Genomic DNA, 14604 nt, shown 5'->3' with positions numbered 1-14604 from the left:
TTCATGGAGTGCAGAATGACCATCTGTGAGAATCTGCCCCAGTAAAAGAAAACTTTTTATTTTAAATACTTTGGAAAGTTCCCTGGTAGCAGTGTCATTTGGTGCCTGGGAGGAAAGTGTGGTCCCACAGCCCTGCTGCTAGCCCATTCTTGGTGGCCCTGCTGCCTTCCTGGGCCCAGTAGGAGACACGTGCAAGACAGCATGGCTCCTGGTCAGTGGAGCCCCCAGCCTCCTGCCTGGTGGGCTGAGTGGGCCTGGCTGGGCTTTGAGGTAGGGTGGCCTTGGCCTGGCCCCAACGCTCTGGAGCCTGGGGTCCTGCCAGGGGCTGGAGAGTGGACAGTTGCTCAGGCCTGTGCGCTGAAGCCTGATGGGTTCTGTTCCTGCCAGCGCCAGAGATCTTCACCTGTGAGAGTTGGTGGCTGGTCAGGACCTGGCCTGAGGACAGCCCCCTCCCCGGGTCAGGCCAGCACTCACACATCCTGTCCAGCCCCAGGGCTGCTGTCCAACCTAGCTCCTTGTGGGCCAGGCTGGGGTTGGCATAACAGGCAGCCACGTCGCCTTCCCGCCGTGCCACCACTTTGTAGGGGATCTGCAAGATGCATGTGGCTGAAGCCTGGCAGAGCTGGCCCTGGGCCTCACCCCTGCTGCTGGCACCTAGCACAGAGGTGCAAGACAGACGGGTGCTGGGAAACCTGCGGGTAGGTGAACGGGAAGGGCCTACCTTCCTTCCTGAGGCCTTCTCCATGGCTTGGACCATTTGTAGCACCGAGTAGCCTGTGCCAGTACCCAGGTTGTAGATCTGCCCAGAGAACAGGGTTAGTGGAAAGGGTTGGACTGGCCACTGCCCTGGGCCCCATCCGCCCAGGATCTGCCTCTCCCGACTTCTTTCCTCCATTCCTACCCGGCAGCCACACTGCTCCTCCAGCTTCCTCAAGGCGGCGATGTGGCCCTTGGCCAGATCCACAACGTGGATGTAATCCCGGACACCTGCGGAGGAGGAGCTGGTTGGGGGAGCTGGTTCTGCCTCAGTCTCTCTCTAGGGCCCTCAGTCCTGGCCCTGGGCTCACCTGTGCCATCCTCAGTGTTGTAGTCATTGCCAAAGACATTCAGGGCCTCCCTTCGCCCGATTGCCACCTAGGGGCAGAGGTCTGGTCAGTTTCTCCTAGGTCCGTGCACTAGCTGTACCCTGGGGCACCCTGCTGCCCCTACCTGGGAGACGTAGGGCATGAGGTTGTTGGGGATGCCCTGGGGGTCCTCGCCAATGCGGCCTGATCCATGGGCCCCTGTGGGGTTGAAGTACCGCAGCAGCACCGCATTCCAGGCCTGTGGGGCTCAGGTCAGGTTACGGGGTGGGCAGGGGTCTTGGCAATGTGTCCTAGCTGCATCCAGGGCCCTCTGCCTCCCCACTGTCCTCTGTTTCTCCAGAAACGAACTCCTTGTCAGTGCTGTGACCCCAGGCAAGTCCCTGTCACTTCTGAGCCCCAGCTTCCTCCTGGGGTAGGAGAGGGGTGCTTGGACCCCCTCAGCCGCAGGGGCCTCACCTTGTCTGCACGGCACAGGTCTCGGATCATCTCCTCAATGAAGAACTTGGATTTGCCGTAGGGGTTGGTACAGCCCCCTGTGGGGTGTGCCTCATCCAGAGGCAGGTATTGGGGGTTCCCGTACACAGTGGCTGAGCTGCTGAACACCAGGTTCTTGACCCCGTGGGCCTGCATGATCTGGCCGGGAGAGGAGGCATCAGTGGCCCGCACTTTGTGCCGGTCCTGTCCTTGGCTGTTCGGGGGTGGGGGTGAGGTCACTGGCATCTCATTTACAGATGTAGAAAGGCCAGGAGCTAGAGAAAGCCATGGGTCCTGGGTGACTCCCACACGAGCACTTTCCCGCTGGTGGGCTGGGTTCCTGCCCCAGGCCTCTCACCTCTAGAAGCTGGATGGTCCCTGTCAGGTTAACTCTGTAATAATCCAGAGGCTTCTGCACCGACTCGCCCACAGCCTTGAGCCCCGCGAAGTGGATGACAGCCTTAAAGTTATACTGTAGGGGCAAAGTGGGGGTCAACATGGCTTTGGCAGCCTTGCCCTTGGCAAAGGCCCTACCTGCTGGTATCTACCTTCTTGAAGAGACGCTGCAAGGCCACCTGGTCCAAGATGTCCATCTCCTCAAACTCCACGGGACGGCCTGTCAGCTCCTGCACCCGCCGCAGGCTCTCAGGCATAGAGGCCCTGCCTAGGGGCACCGAGAGTAGCAAATGGGGTCCTGGAAGCTAGGCTTTCCCTCCATGCCCCCCAGAAACGCCAATCCTGCCACCCATGCTCACCACGGATGGCATTGTGGAAGTTGTCGATAACCACGGGCGAGTAGCCTGCCTCCAGCAGCTCCAGCACCGTGTGGCTACCGATGTAGCCAGCCCCGCCAGTGACCAGCACCTTCTCTGCCATCACACCTGGCCTAGCACACAGTCACAGAGGTGGTTGTGGGGGTCTCAGCGCTTCTCCCCATCCCCAGTCTGCCCCACCTCACAGGCTCACCTTGGAGGCGGGGAGCAGTGGGTCCCACGTAAGAGCTTGAGTCAGCTCTGGTTCTAGCCCAGGTACTGGCACTTGCTGGCTTTTGAGTAGCTAAGGCTGCAAGAATCACCTACCCTGCAGGCTGCAGTTAGTCCCTGCAAAATGAAGTGAATAATTGTACACAGACCATTATAGGGTAGGGAGGGCAACGAGGTGATGCTAAGGCCTGCTGCAGGAGGGATGCAGAGGTCTCATATTTTCTAGTTCCCACAAGTGACCCACACTTGAGATCCCTGAGGACCTACATGACCTTTTCCAGTGTCTGAAGACTGGACAGTGCTGGGCATAAGGGGACATGGCAGCAGGACTGGGACTCCAGGATCCCAGGACAGGCTCCTTTGTTCAGACTCAGACCTCCCTGGCAGCTTCACTACTGGCTGTCAGCAAGCTCCTGGCCATAGGGGCTAGGCAGCCCCTTCCCTCAGGGATCCGCCGGGAGGAACCAGAAAGAGGGTGGGTCCTCTGCTTGAAGGAGGGGCCCAGCATCAACCCAGAGCAAGCAGGCGGGCTCTGGCTAGGCCCATGCCAGGTTACTTTGGGCTTGATGATGGGGATCCGCCCAACTTCAGGCAGTAGTGGGTGGGCCAGTGTAGACGTGGATTTGGCCCTGTCTCCACTGCCAGGTGTGTGTCTCCGCCCTGAACAAACTCTGGGTGGAGGGGGCAAAGCGGGTCGGGAGGCCCAGACACTGAAGCCTTTCATTCCACGACCTGGCCGGCTGCCGTCTTCCTCCAGGCTGCCTGAAACCCTTCTGGGCTCATCCAGCCCCAACCCTCTTGACTAAGCGCCCGCTGCGTGCCAGGCTCTGTACCTAGCTCTTGCGTGTTATTTTCCTGAGTTCGCCCACAACTCGACGAGGCAGGTGTTATGAGTGGCAGAACGAGGGCCAGAGAGGTTAACGTGACTGTGGCTGCACAACCGGTGATGGCCCGGCTGGAATTCGGATCTCCAGGCTGGCAGCCCAGCCCTTCCCCGAGGCTTCCCCCTGGACTCTGCCCGACGCCCAAGCCGCCCCCTCGCTCTCCCAGCCGAGCGGCGTGCGCTCTGCGAACCTGGGAAAGTGGTCGCCGAGGGGTCCCGCGAGACAGGTGACCAGAGCGCGACTTCGCCCAGTATCCAGGGGATGATCTTGTTCAGCTGTCGCCTCCTCAGTTTCTCCACTCTATCAAGAGGGGAAGGGGTGCTGGCCGTGAGCGCTGGACTTTGGGCCGGGGCTCGGAAGGGGCAGAGCTAGGAGTCCTGGCCCCGGAATGAATGAACCCGGGCGGCCCCGCCAGGGAAGCGGGAACAGAAGGGGCGGGCTCGCCTAGGCGCTGCTCTGCCTCTAACTCGGCCCGGACCCCGCTCGGACTCTCTCACTCCCTGCTAACCACCCACCCTCTAGACCCCACCAAGACCTTCTTTCCGCCTCGCAAACCTGCTGGGGATTGAGCGCCCTGCGCTGACTCCCGCGGCGGCGCCTAGCACGCCCCTTGCGGCGGTCCCTTTAAGAGCTGACAGCCCACCCAGATCCCGCCCCCTCCACACCCCCAAGGAGACGTGTCGCTTGGGTTATGGTCACTACGGAGACTCCAGCAGGACAAAAGTCCTGTGCAGTTTTAAGGCGACTGCAAAGGCTTTCCCAGGGAGGGCGGAAGTGGGCGGCACCCCGCCCAGCAGGAACTGGCAGTCGGGAGAGGCCCCTCCAGGTCTCGCGGAATGGTAAAGCTGGGGAGCGGCTCTGCTGTAGTTCTGGGAGTCCAGTTCGCAAACAAACCAAAGCACCTTCAAGCTGCGCACCGCTCTGAACTCGCCCAGGCTGCGGCGCCCACCCGCGGGGAAGGGTCTGTCTGCACACTGCCTGCTGCCAACAGAGCTCAGTAGTGCCTGTTTTTCTTAAGTCAAATAAATGGCAGTGCAGTAACGTCGGTGAAGCTGTGTCATACTGTGAAAACCCGTGCAGAGAAGCAATAAATGCAGGACCGCAGGAGGGTCCCCACCTACCGGACGCCAGGGCTGGCCCTGAGGGGTGGGGCGTTGCTGCCCTCCGAGCTTGCTCTAGGGCCAGGGCAGGCACAGGTGGCACAGCCGGGGTTCGGTGGCCAGTGCCTCCGATTTCCGGTCCTTGCAGTGGGGCTCAGGGGGGAAGCAGGGAAGAAATCCATTGATAATACATTCGAAGTCTAGTTTCCCCTCACAGTGCAGAGCGATAGGGATTTTATTCCTGTTCGCATACACACATTTGCACAGCCAGATACTGGAAAATTAAATCTTTAATTACATCAGCTGTTTTCAAAAATCATGTTCTAAGTAGATTTTCCATTGATGCTGCGGTTGGCGAACGGCCACCACAGAAGACCAGCCTCACCAGGAGATGGCAGACGCTGCCAGTTTAGAGCCACTGCTCCACACCCTCTGCCTTAAGAGGACAGTAATGGCCCTCAGCGCTGGCAGGGTGGGGCTGCACAGAGGTCACCCAGAATGAGACTTAATGACCATGATCCTTGCACGCAGGTTCCCAAGAGCCTCAAGCACCCAACTCAAGGGTCACCAGGTCTGCAGTAAAGGGCGACTCCCAGCCCCTGAGGCCGCACACTCCCACTCCCACAGGGCTGACCGGAAGGGTCCCGCCCTCTCCTCTTGGCCAGGACAGCCTGGCAGGGTGGGCCGGAGCTGCCCGTGCCTTGCGTTGCCATCTTGCTTCCATTTCCCCATCCAGGAGTCATCCGTGTGCACCCCTATCCCCGTGCAATCTGTGGGCTCCAGGCAGGCAAGGGGCTCAGAGTCTACAGCTAGCTTGTGCCACTTTGGAGCTGGTTTTCCTGTTCAGGACTTGACAGATGAAGTCCCCAGCTTCCAGGAGCTTCTGGAGATTCACACCCTTAGAGAAACAAATTAAGAGGACACAGTGAGTCAGGACACGCCCTCAACACCCAGGGAGGTGGCAGGATGACCCTGAAGAAGGAAAGGTGGCAGCAAGCAGGCTCTGGTTTGTTCCTGACCACGGGATACCAGCTGCCTGTGAGGTCCTGTCTGTCAGCCATCTGGAGTTGTCCCTCTGATTCTCCCTTTCAAGTTTATGATGCCACCACCAGGAGTGGCATCACAGGAATTGGGACTTTTGTGCCAGGGCCACAAATACTTGACTTTGTCATCAAAAGCTGCACATTGAAGTAAGGACTAAAGTGCAAAGGTAGGAATAAAAACCTGGAAGGCTGGACCATGAGCTCTGTTCACAGCATTTGACAGGCTCCATCCTCTGCATCTGACACAGTTTCTGTTTTTGTTGTCTGTTTTGTGGTGCTGGGGCTGGAACTCGGGTCTTGCCCATGCTAAGCATGTGCTCTGCCCATGAGCTATGCCCACAGCCACGTAGGATCTTTGAGGTAAGTCTCACTATGTAGCCCAGGCTAGCCTTGAACTTGAGGTGATCCTCCTGCCTCAGCTTCCTGAGTGCTGGGATTACAGGCATACACAACCTGTATGTCTGGTTCCGTATCTTCTTACTTAATTCTCATGACAGCCTATGAGATTGGTGCTATTATTATTTCCAGAATCGCAGCACTGGGAGGCTGAGGCAAGAGGAGCACCTCAAGTTTGGACCAGCTTCTGTGCCACTCCTAAGAGTCTTTACAGACTAGTTGAGAACTCTGAGGCAGGGTGGTATCTAATTCTGCCACCTTCAGCTTAGAGAACAAAATGAATACCACGATCCTGGCCCCTTTCAGGGATCTTCCATAATCCCTGGGCCTCACAGAGCTGCACCTTGGACATCATTCTATGTTCCCAGCATTCTTGTGCCTGTTTGTGACCTTGTTCAGTCACATTCTGCTCCATTTTTGAACACAAGATAAAAAAGGTCCATAACCCACTGGCACTTCCACCTTTAACCCTGTTACCCAACCCCAGTCAGCACATTGGCTTCCGTCCAGGGCATCAGGCAGCACCCTGGTCAGTGCAGGCTGCCACCACCAGGGGGCAGGCGGGCTTACCGTATGAATCCCCAAACCGCTCAGCATGTAGACCAGGTCCTCAGTGGCCAGGTTCCCTGATGCCCCCTGTGCATAGGGACAGCCTCCAAGTCCTGCCACAGAGGCGTCCACAACACTCACGCCCATCTGGAAACAGAAGGATGGTGAAACACTGCTGCTGCCAGGGTCCTGAACCTCTGGGCCCGCCCTGCAAACCTCCCTGCTAGGTGCCTGAGCCTGTGCGTGTGTCCTGGGGAGCAGCTATCCTTTGGCTTAGCAGTCTGCGGAGGGAAAGTCCCACTGGCAGACAGGCTTCCCTGGGTTTCCAAAGTGTCTTGTTTCCCTTCACTGTTTCCTCTGCCAGGAGTACCTTTCCTCCATTCCTTTCTTGGTGGCCCCTCCTCACCTTGAAGATCTCAGCCTCAATCAAGCCACCTCCTCTGAGAGGCCCCTCCAGATCACCAACCCAGTCTCACCTGAGACTTCAGACCTCTCACAGATTCACTCGCGCGTGCACGCACCCACTGCAGGATGCCCTCACTCTGACCACAGGAGACCGTCACGGTCCGCAGGCTGGCCACTCTCCTGGATGGCTGTTTCACCTTCTTTCCTCCCACCTCTGCCACTCCTGCCCCTTCCTTACTCTCAGCTGATTCCTTACTCTCAGGGAGAACAGACACCACCATTAGCCTCCACTGTCCATCACCCACTGCCTGTATCAGTGACACAGATGCTCTGTGCCCTCACTGCTTGAGGCAACTCTCAGCTCCTGGCCACGGCCACCTCCTCCACCTCCACAGCACCCAGGCCCGCCCGAAGCTCCACTGTTGTCTTGGCTCCAGGGTTTGACCCTTGCACAAGCAGCCTGGGATTGTGCCATCCTTCACAGCCCCTTTTGGGTCCCTTCCAACTTCCCATGTCTCTGGCTCTGTCTAAAGCAAAATACCCCGAAGGGGCAGTCCCTCCTCACTATTACTGCCATTCTAACCTGAGCCCATTCTGAATGATTTTCTCCCCACAGCTCTTCCACTGCACTGGTGACCTCCACGTGGCTACATATCCAAAGGTCAGGTTGCCACCTTCTGTGACAGCCAGGAGCATCACCCTCAGCACTGTCTTCCTCTAACACATCTGGCTTCCTTCAATGTTTTTGCTGTATTTGCTTTCGATTTTTTGAGACAGGGTCTTGCTCTGTAATTGTGACTTATTTTGAACTCACTAGGTAGCTGGCCTCAAACTCAGTGACGCTCCAGCCTCAGCAGAGTGCAGGGATTATGAGCATGCGTCATCATACCCTGTTCTGAGCTTTTAGAAATTGGGGAAAGAAAAGCCAGGGAGAAATGGACCTATACCCAGGTGTGGTGGTACATCCTGTAATCCCTGCACTCAGGAGGCTGAGGCAGGAGGATCACCTCAAGTTTGAGGCTAGAGGGAGCTACACAGTGAATTTAAGGACAGGATGAGCTACACAGTAAGATATGTCTCAAAAAAAGAAAAAAGAAAAGAAAAGAAAGAAAGAAAGAAGAAAAAGATAGGTCTCAAAATTAGAAAAAACAAAACAGAAGTTGGAGTTTTCACTACGTGGTCCTCAGACAAATTCTAGATTTATACTCCCTCGCAGGTGACCTCATGGTCTTTAAATACCCACCTCTGTGCTGAGACTCCATGATGTTCACACCGCCCAGAGACTCACATAACCACTGCCTGCTCCTGGAGGGCTCCCCGGGAGGCCTGAGGGCTGCACCCGCCCTAGGCCTGTATCCTCTGAGCCTCCTCAAGCCACCTTCCACAGGATTCCTGTAGCCTCCGAACTGGTATCCCCTTCTATTCCCTGCAGTCCGATCTCCACAGGTGGTCAGAGGGGGCTTTCAGATCATGGCCTGGCCGTCACCTGCTCAACACTCTCCCTTAGCCGCTCAGCCGTCTGGAGACCCCTAAGATCCTAGCTCTGGCCTTCTCTACCTCTGTCCTCTCCCACAGCACACACACCGCTGCTGTATCCACAGCAAACGCATCTGCTCAGGGCGCTGCTGGTCCTGGTCCTGGTCCCCCCTCCTTCTCCAGCTGCGTGTCTGCAGGGCTCCGACCTAAGTCCCGTAAGTCCTTCCCGCATCATCTCGACTGTCCCAACACACAGACAAGGTCACCACTACTGGCCTGGGCCTGGCACACTGACATCAGTGAACATCTGGTGAACACCACGTGGGATTGAGCCATTCTGTGCCCTTTGGAAGAGGGCGCGTGCCTTTAGTTACCTGCAGAGCCATCAGGGTGTTGGCCAGGGCTTGGCCGTAGGTGTCATGGCAGTGGACAGCCAGGGCAGCCACGGGCACTTCATGCATGACAGCCGACAGCATGTCTTTCATGAGCCCTGGGGTGCCCACGCCAATCGTGTCCCCCAGGGAGATCTCGTAGCAGCCCATCGAGTACAACTTCTTGGAGACCTGGGAAGCAAACAGGCACGTGGAGCTGCCTAGATGCTAACAACTGGGGCCCGGAAGGCTCGAAGGAGGGATGGCCAACCAGCTGGTCACCTCCACATGGGAGGCCCTGGGCTTCTGCTGGGCCTCGGGCTCCCAACAACTGTAACAGGAATGGACAGGCTTGTGTCCCTGGGGTGCAGAGCTGGCCACACAGCAGGACCCCTGCCTCTGCCCTAGCCCTGCACTTTGTAAGCATCTCAAACTCTGAGTCACACTCCCAGCCCTGCCCATCTTTCATTTGTTTTTATTGGTACTCAGGTTGAAGCCAGGACCTTTACACAGCTACATCCTGCCTCAGCCTCCAGAGTTCTGGGGTTACAGGTGCCCGTGACACCCATCTGGCTCTGGGACCATTTCTTTTATCTGAATACCACACGGTAGGGGGGAACAAGTGGGCTTTGCAGAGAGACGAGGGGCCTGAGGCCTGGTTTTACCATTTGCACCCTGAGTAGCCAGTTGTTTAGTCTGTTTCCTTAACTGTGAAATGGAAGAATAACAAATCTGCACAAGTTTTGAGGGCAAAATGACAGAAGCTCCTGAAATGCTCAAATTCATTCTGAACCTGGGTTCTCCATGGCATTCACCACTCAGAGAAAGACTGTTGTCCTCTCTACTACGGGGAGCGCTGGAGCCACTGGGCAAGGCCCTTCTTCAGATGTCGTCTGTGCAGAGGGGACAGCACACCTGCCTGGCCACACACGCACCTCAGCTACTTTGGCCGGGGAGATCTTCCCTTCGTAGGGACATCCAAGCACGCAGGAGACATACCTGTGGGAGGTGGGAGGAGCCCTGTCAGTGCCCATGGGGAGACCTGCAGGGGCCTCTGGGGAGGGAGAGGTGGGAGACCTGCAGGAGCCTGGGAGCAGCCAGGAATTCCCCACAGGAATGCGGAGCCAGAGGGGGCAGTGCGGGTGGGCACCTGTGTGGGAAAAATGGCACCGGGGCCAGAGAGGCTGCGGCCAGCGCTCACTGTCCTGAGTGCCTCTTCCACACCCCACAGTGTCAGAGAGCAGGGCACATCAGGGGTGGTAGATAGGGGCCTGCGCTTGCGCAGAGCGTAGGTGGAGGGCAGATTTAACCAGTGCTAAATGTTACATTGGAAGACACAGGGGACTATGGAATCCCAGCAGAAGGCCACCACCTTGGCTGAGGGACAGGAACACTTCTCAGAGGAGCCAATATCCACAGTTGAGCTGAACAGGCATGATGTAGGCCAAGCATGTTCTGAGTATATAAAAAGCAAGCGCAAAGGCCCAAGACAAGCAGCAGCAGGCATGTGACAAAGGGAAAACATTTCAGCTGGGCTTCAGTGCAGTGTGCAGACAAGGTCAGGGCGAAGCTGCGGCCAGTGGCGGGGATAGAATCATCAGGGGCCTGCAAGCCACGTTACAGCAACTGAACCCAGCTGAGGACGCAGCTCATCATGCAGTGAGCACTGGGTTTGGCCCCCAGTGTGCGAAATGAAAAAAAGTCCGAGTTGGGCATGATGGTTCAGCCCTGTATTCCCATCACTCTGGGAGTCTGAGGCTGGAGGATCATAGGTTTGAGTCCAGCCTGACCAATGTAGCAAGACCCTGTCTCAAAATAAAAAGTGAGCCAGGTGTGGTGGCACATGCCTATAGTTCCAGCCTTTAGGAGCCTGAAGCAGGAAGATTGCTGAATTTAAGGGGAACCTCCGAGACCATATCTCAAAAAAACCCCACAACAGTAAAGGGGCTGGGGATATAGTTCAGAAGGTCGTGATTTAATCCCTACTATGGCAAAGAAAAGTAAGTCTGCACTTGGCCAGCCACTGACAGGTTTTTATGTTGGTAAATATTTTAGGAAGTCTTACACTTTATCTATCTATCTATCTATCTATCTATCTATCTATCTATCTATCTATCTATCTATTTATTTATTTATTTTTGTGGTACTGGGGATCAAACTCGGAACCTTGTGCTTGCCAGGCAGGTGCTTATGCTACTAGGAGCTTGGGGGGGGGGGGCAGCTGGGGTCAGAGCCAAGCCCACCCCAGGAGGGCACTGAAGGAGGCTGGTGTGGCCTGACTCACCCCCGCACAGGAATCCCCGCAGCCCGTGCGGCCTCCAGGACCCCGCCCATGCGCTGGAAGCTCTCCTCTATGGAGCAGTTGATGTTCTTCTTGGAGAACAGCTCCGAGGCAGCTCCGAAGACACTCACTTCCTTGGCGCCAGCAGCCACCTGCCAACACCCAGGGGAGTTCCTTCAGCAGCTCTTGGGGTCTCTGACCTTGTGGCAAAGTGTCATCTTATGCTAAATGTTAAGGTACAGGAACATTATGGGCTGTGTTGTGTCCCCTTAGGAAGATACGCTGAAGCCCTAAGCACCAGGCCCTTCTCACAAAGTGGCCTTATAGTGGCCTTATCTGAAGACTTGGTCATCAAAGTGTAATCAGTTAAGAGGTCACACTACAGGATGGTGAGTTTAGAAGATGGCTGTGTGCTGATACAGAGACAAAAGAGGAAGCCACGTGAAGATGGGGGAGTTCCCAGGGTGATGCGTTGACAGCCCTAGGATGCCAGGGCTGCCCCGTGAGCAGCACCGGAAGAGGCAGAAACAGCTGCTCTCTGAGCCCTCAAGAAGAAACCAAACCACTGACATCCTGATTACGGGCTTCTGGCCTCCCGACTGTGAGAGAATAAATTCCTGCTTTAAGTCACTCAGTGTGTAGTGCTTTCGCACAGCGGATCTAGGAAGTACCCAGTGAGCTCTGTGTCAGAACAAACCAAGGCCAGGGCTATGGCTCAGCCTAGAGCGCTTGCCCGCAAGCTGAAGCCCCAGGTCCCATCCCCGGAACCCCAAGGGCAGGAAAGCGTGCCAAAAATACAACTGTGACATCTCCCAATGAAATCACCAATGCTCCTGGCATCACCACCCTGAAAGTCATTCTTTTTTTTTTTTTTTTTAATTTATTTGTGTGTGGCCAGTTCAGCCCACCAGGGGGCGGGCTGGCTGGCATGTGGTGCTGGGGGATTGAACCGCGGGCCCTGTGCTTTGCTAAGCTTGTTCTAAGTAGGTGCTTTAGACCACTGAGCCATCTCACCAGCCCCCTGAAAGTCATTCTTGAAAGAACCTTTTTGCCTAAATAGAGAACCTTTCTCTGAAGGAGTGGGTAATAAGAGCTGGCATTTACTCAGTACTGATGTCAGGCCCTTGCTACGCAAACTCTGTGTAATCTATCTTCTGAAATCACCTCAACCTTGGCTACTATCATTGGTCCTAGTCTATAGGCAGAACCGGGGCTCAGAGGGGTTAAGCAACTTGCCACGCTCATGAAGCAGTGAGAAGTAGGGCCAGGACTGCCCCAGGGTCCAATGGTGCTGGCTGCCACCAAAGACAAGATGCTCAGATAGGCATCCCGGGCAGGGGATCACAGGGACAGGGACTAACACCATCAGTCTCATCCCAGGAGGCCCCACCAACAAGCTGTCCTCTTACCGCTGCTTCAAAGCCTTTCAGATTTGGGGTCAGGACTGGGTAGTTGATGCCGGGAAACTTCTGAATCCCCTTTAAAACTTCGGTGTGGTCAGCCATCTAGGAGCCCAAGGACACATGGCCAAAGTAGGCAGAGTGCTCGAAGTTACAGAAAGCCTTTTTACCACAAGGTCTCTGCTTTTTAGGGCTGTGGGCTGTAAGCCTTCTGCAGGCCTGAGTTTCCCACCTGTGGTTGCTGTGTGGCCTTGGGCCGAATGACTTCCCTGATTTCTCTTTCTGGCCAATACTAGCAGTTTCACGGAGGCAGCGTCAGTGGTCTACCACCATTTGGCATTGACTGAGAACTGCTCCCAGCCAGGCACTGCTCCACTCTCTTCATTATCTACAGCTCACTTTCTTCTCCAGTTGCCCATTCTGTCTTTTACCACACAAGCATGGAGATTCAACATTCCTAGAACCAGAAGAGACCTGCGGACCATCTGCAAACTGGAAACATCAGCAAGGTCAGCAGCAGGCTGGGCACAGCTAAGGCTGAATCCAAGCACCCAGGGCCACGCCACATCCTTCTGGTGAACAGTGTGGGGATCACTTGTGCCCTCTCAAAACCAAAGCTGTGGGAACCCATGCTCCCAGCTTCCATAGGCTCCAAGGGCAGCTGCAAGCCATCCCACCCTCTCATCTGGGAAAGGCTGGGGCTCACCTGGGGAACCCACTTGGGAGACACAAAGCTGGTGGCTTCTATAACAGGAAGTCCTGCTTCTGAAAGCATGTCTATCAGCTTGATTTTCACTGAAGTAGGCACCACATTCTACAGTGGAGAGAGACAGCGGAAAAGGCAGATCAGCATGCAGCACGTGTCCCTGCTTTCGCTGCGGCCGGCACCACACCACCTTGTCTTCCAAATGCCAGCATAAATTCACACGTGACCCTGCCAGTGGGGCGGGATGCAAGACTTGTCTTCAAGGTCTACAAAACCTGTGCCTTGGTGGAGACAGCTTCTCACCCAGAAAGGAGTTAATCTTTATGTGGAAATAGGATTGTTCTACCATCCAGATTTTTCCTTAACTAAATGTGGGCTAAGTTATGGCCCCATCATAAACAAATTAGAGCAAGGTGCACAGTGCGGAAGGGCACAGGTGACTCACGCTCTCTGGGTCCTATAGGATGGAGTCTCCCCAAAGTACTGCACCCTCCCTTTTCTGGCTCCCTCCTATGCAGGACTCTGCCCACAAGTGCTCAGCCTAAAGTTCCTTCTCTTCCTCCCCACCTCCTACACCTAGTCACCCACCAAATTCTATGATTCCTCTTTCCAAATCTACAGCCATTAGCTCATGGATGTATGGCATGGTCTCGCTCTACCAGATCATCCTGCACAGGAGTCTTTCAAAATCACAGCCTCCACTGTCTCATCTTCCTGTAAAGCCTTCTGGGCCAGGCGTGATAGCACATGCGTATCATCCCAGCACTCAGGAGACGGAGGCAGGAGGATCCCTGTGAACTACATATCGAGACCCCCCCCCAAAAAAAAAAAAAGAAAACAAAAAAGTAAAAGCCTTCTGCAGCTCCTCAGTACCAAGGACTATGTCAAAATCCTGAGTACTCTAGTTCTTCTCACGAGGCCCTCCTACCTGCACCCTTCAATTCCTCTCTTGCTGATTTAATTAAATCCACCCACAAATAAATTTTCTGGTTTTTTTGGTACCCGCAACCCAACTCAGGATGTTGTGTTTGCCAGGCAGGTGCTGTGCCACTGAGCTATATCCCCAGTCTCTCTTTAACTTTTTTTTGGTAATACTGGGGACTGAACCTAGGGCCTCTGCATTGAGTAGTACCAGCAGGCCCTTCTTTTAATTTTTTTTTTTTTATTTTGAGACAGGATTTCACAAACCACTAAATTGTTCAGATTGGGCTTGAATTTGCAAACCTCCTGTCTCAACCTCCCAGGGTACTGGAATAACAGCAATGGGCCACCATTCCTGGCTAAAAGTAAGTTCTGAAAGCCTTCCAAGTTGAAGCGTGATGTTGGATGCTAGGGATACCGCAGTCATCATAACAAATGTGATGCTGTCCTCAGGGAGCCATCAGACTATTGTTTCCAAAAAGCATTCACTATTAAAGACAGGGTGGTTTTGCTTTTCTATACTTTATTTT

General features: G+C 55.2%; 2 protein-coding genes across 4 annotated transcripts in view; both read right to left on the bottom strand.

Annotated features, from left to right (window-relative positions):
* Positions 1–37: 37 nt before the first annotated feature.
* On the bottom strand, positions 38–4055 carry Gale (UDP-galactose-4-epimerase). Of its 2 annotated transcripts, XM_023722490.1 has the most exons (13): positions 3982–4055; positions 3617–3726; positions 2526–2659; positions 2315–2440; positions 2108–2223; positions 1918–2031; positions 1542–1718; positions 1210–1323; positions 1068–1134; positions 902–987; positions 722–799; positions 475–589; positions 38–403 (listed from the first exon to the last, which is right to left on the bottom strand). In XM_023722490.1, the coding sequence occupies exons 4-13, from the start codon at positions 2433–2435 to the stop codon at positions 345–347; spliced, it is 1047 nt and encodes a 348-aa protein (XP_023578258.1). In that variant the 5' UTR covers positions 2436–2440; positions 2526–2659; positions 3617–3726; positions 3982–4055; the 3' UTR covers positions 38–344. The 2 variants fall into 2 exon arrangements, with proteins under 2 accessions (XP_023578258.1, XP_004637659.1); XM_004637602.2 differs by lacking the exon at positions 3617–3726 and having other exon boundaries at positions 3982–4019.
* A 689-nt stretch (positions 4056–4744) lies between these two features.
* Positions 4745–14604, bottom strand: part of Hmgcl (3-hydroxymethyl-3-methylglutaryl-CoA lyase) — a 13828-nt gene continuing 3968 nt past the window's right edge. For both annotated transcript variants that reach the window (XM_004637600.2, XM_023722544.1), the window contains exons 3-9: positions 13154–13261; positions 12457–12552; positions 11051–11199; positions 9702–9765; positions 8770–8958; positions 6536–6661; positions 4745–5424 (exon numbers count right to left, since the gene is read on the bottom strand). In XM_004637600.2, the coding sequence (XP_004637657.1) occupies positions 5323–5424; positions 6536–6661; positions 8770–8958; positions 9702–9765; positions 11051–11199; positions 12457–12552; positions 13154–13261 (834 nt within the window). In that variant the 3' untranslated portion in view covers positions 4745–5322. The remainder of the gene's footprint in view (positions 5425–6535; positions 6662–8769; positions 8959–9701; positions 9766–11050; positions 11200–12456; positions 12553–13153; positions 13262–14604) is intronic.

Source organism: Octodon degus, unplaced genomic scaffold (assembly GCF_000260255.1).
Source record: "Octodon degus isolate 3935 unplaced genomic scaffold, OctDeg1.0 scaffold00092, whole genome shotgun sequence".
NCBI lineage: Eukaryota > Metazoa > Chordata > Mammalia > Rodentia > Octodontidae > Octodon > Octodon degus.
Note: the sequence above shows the minus strand (reverse complement) of the source record. Positions and strands in the feature narration are given on the sequence as shown.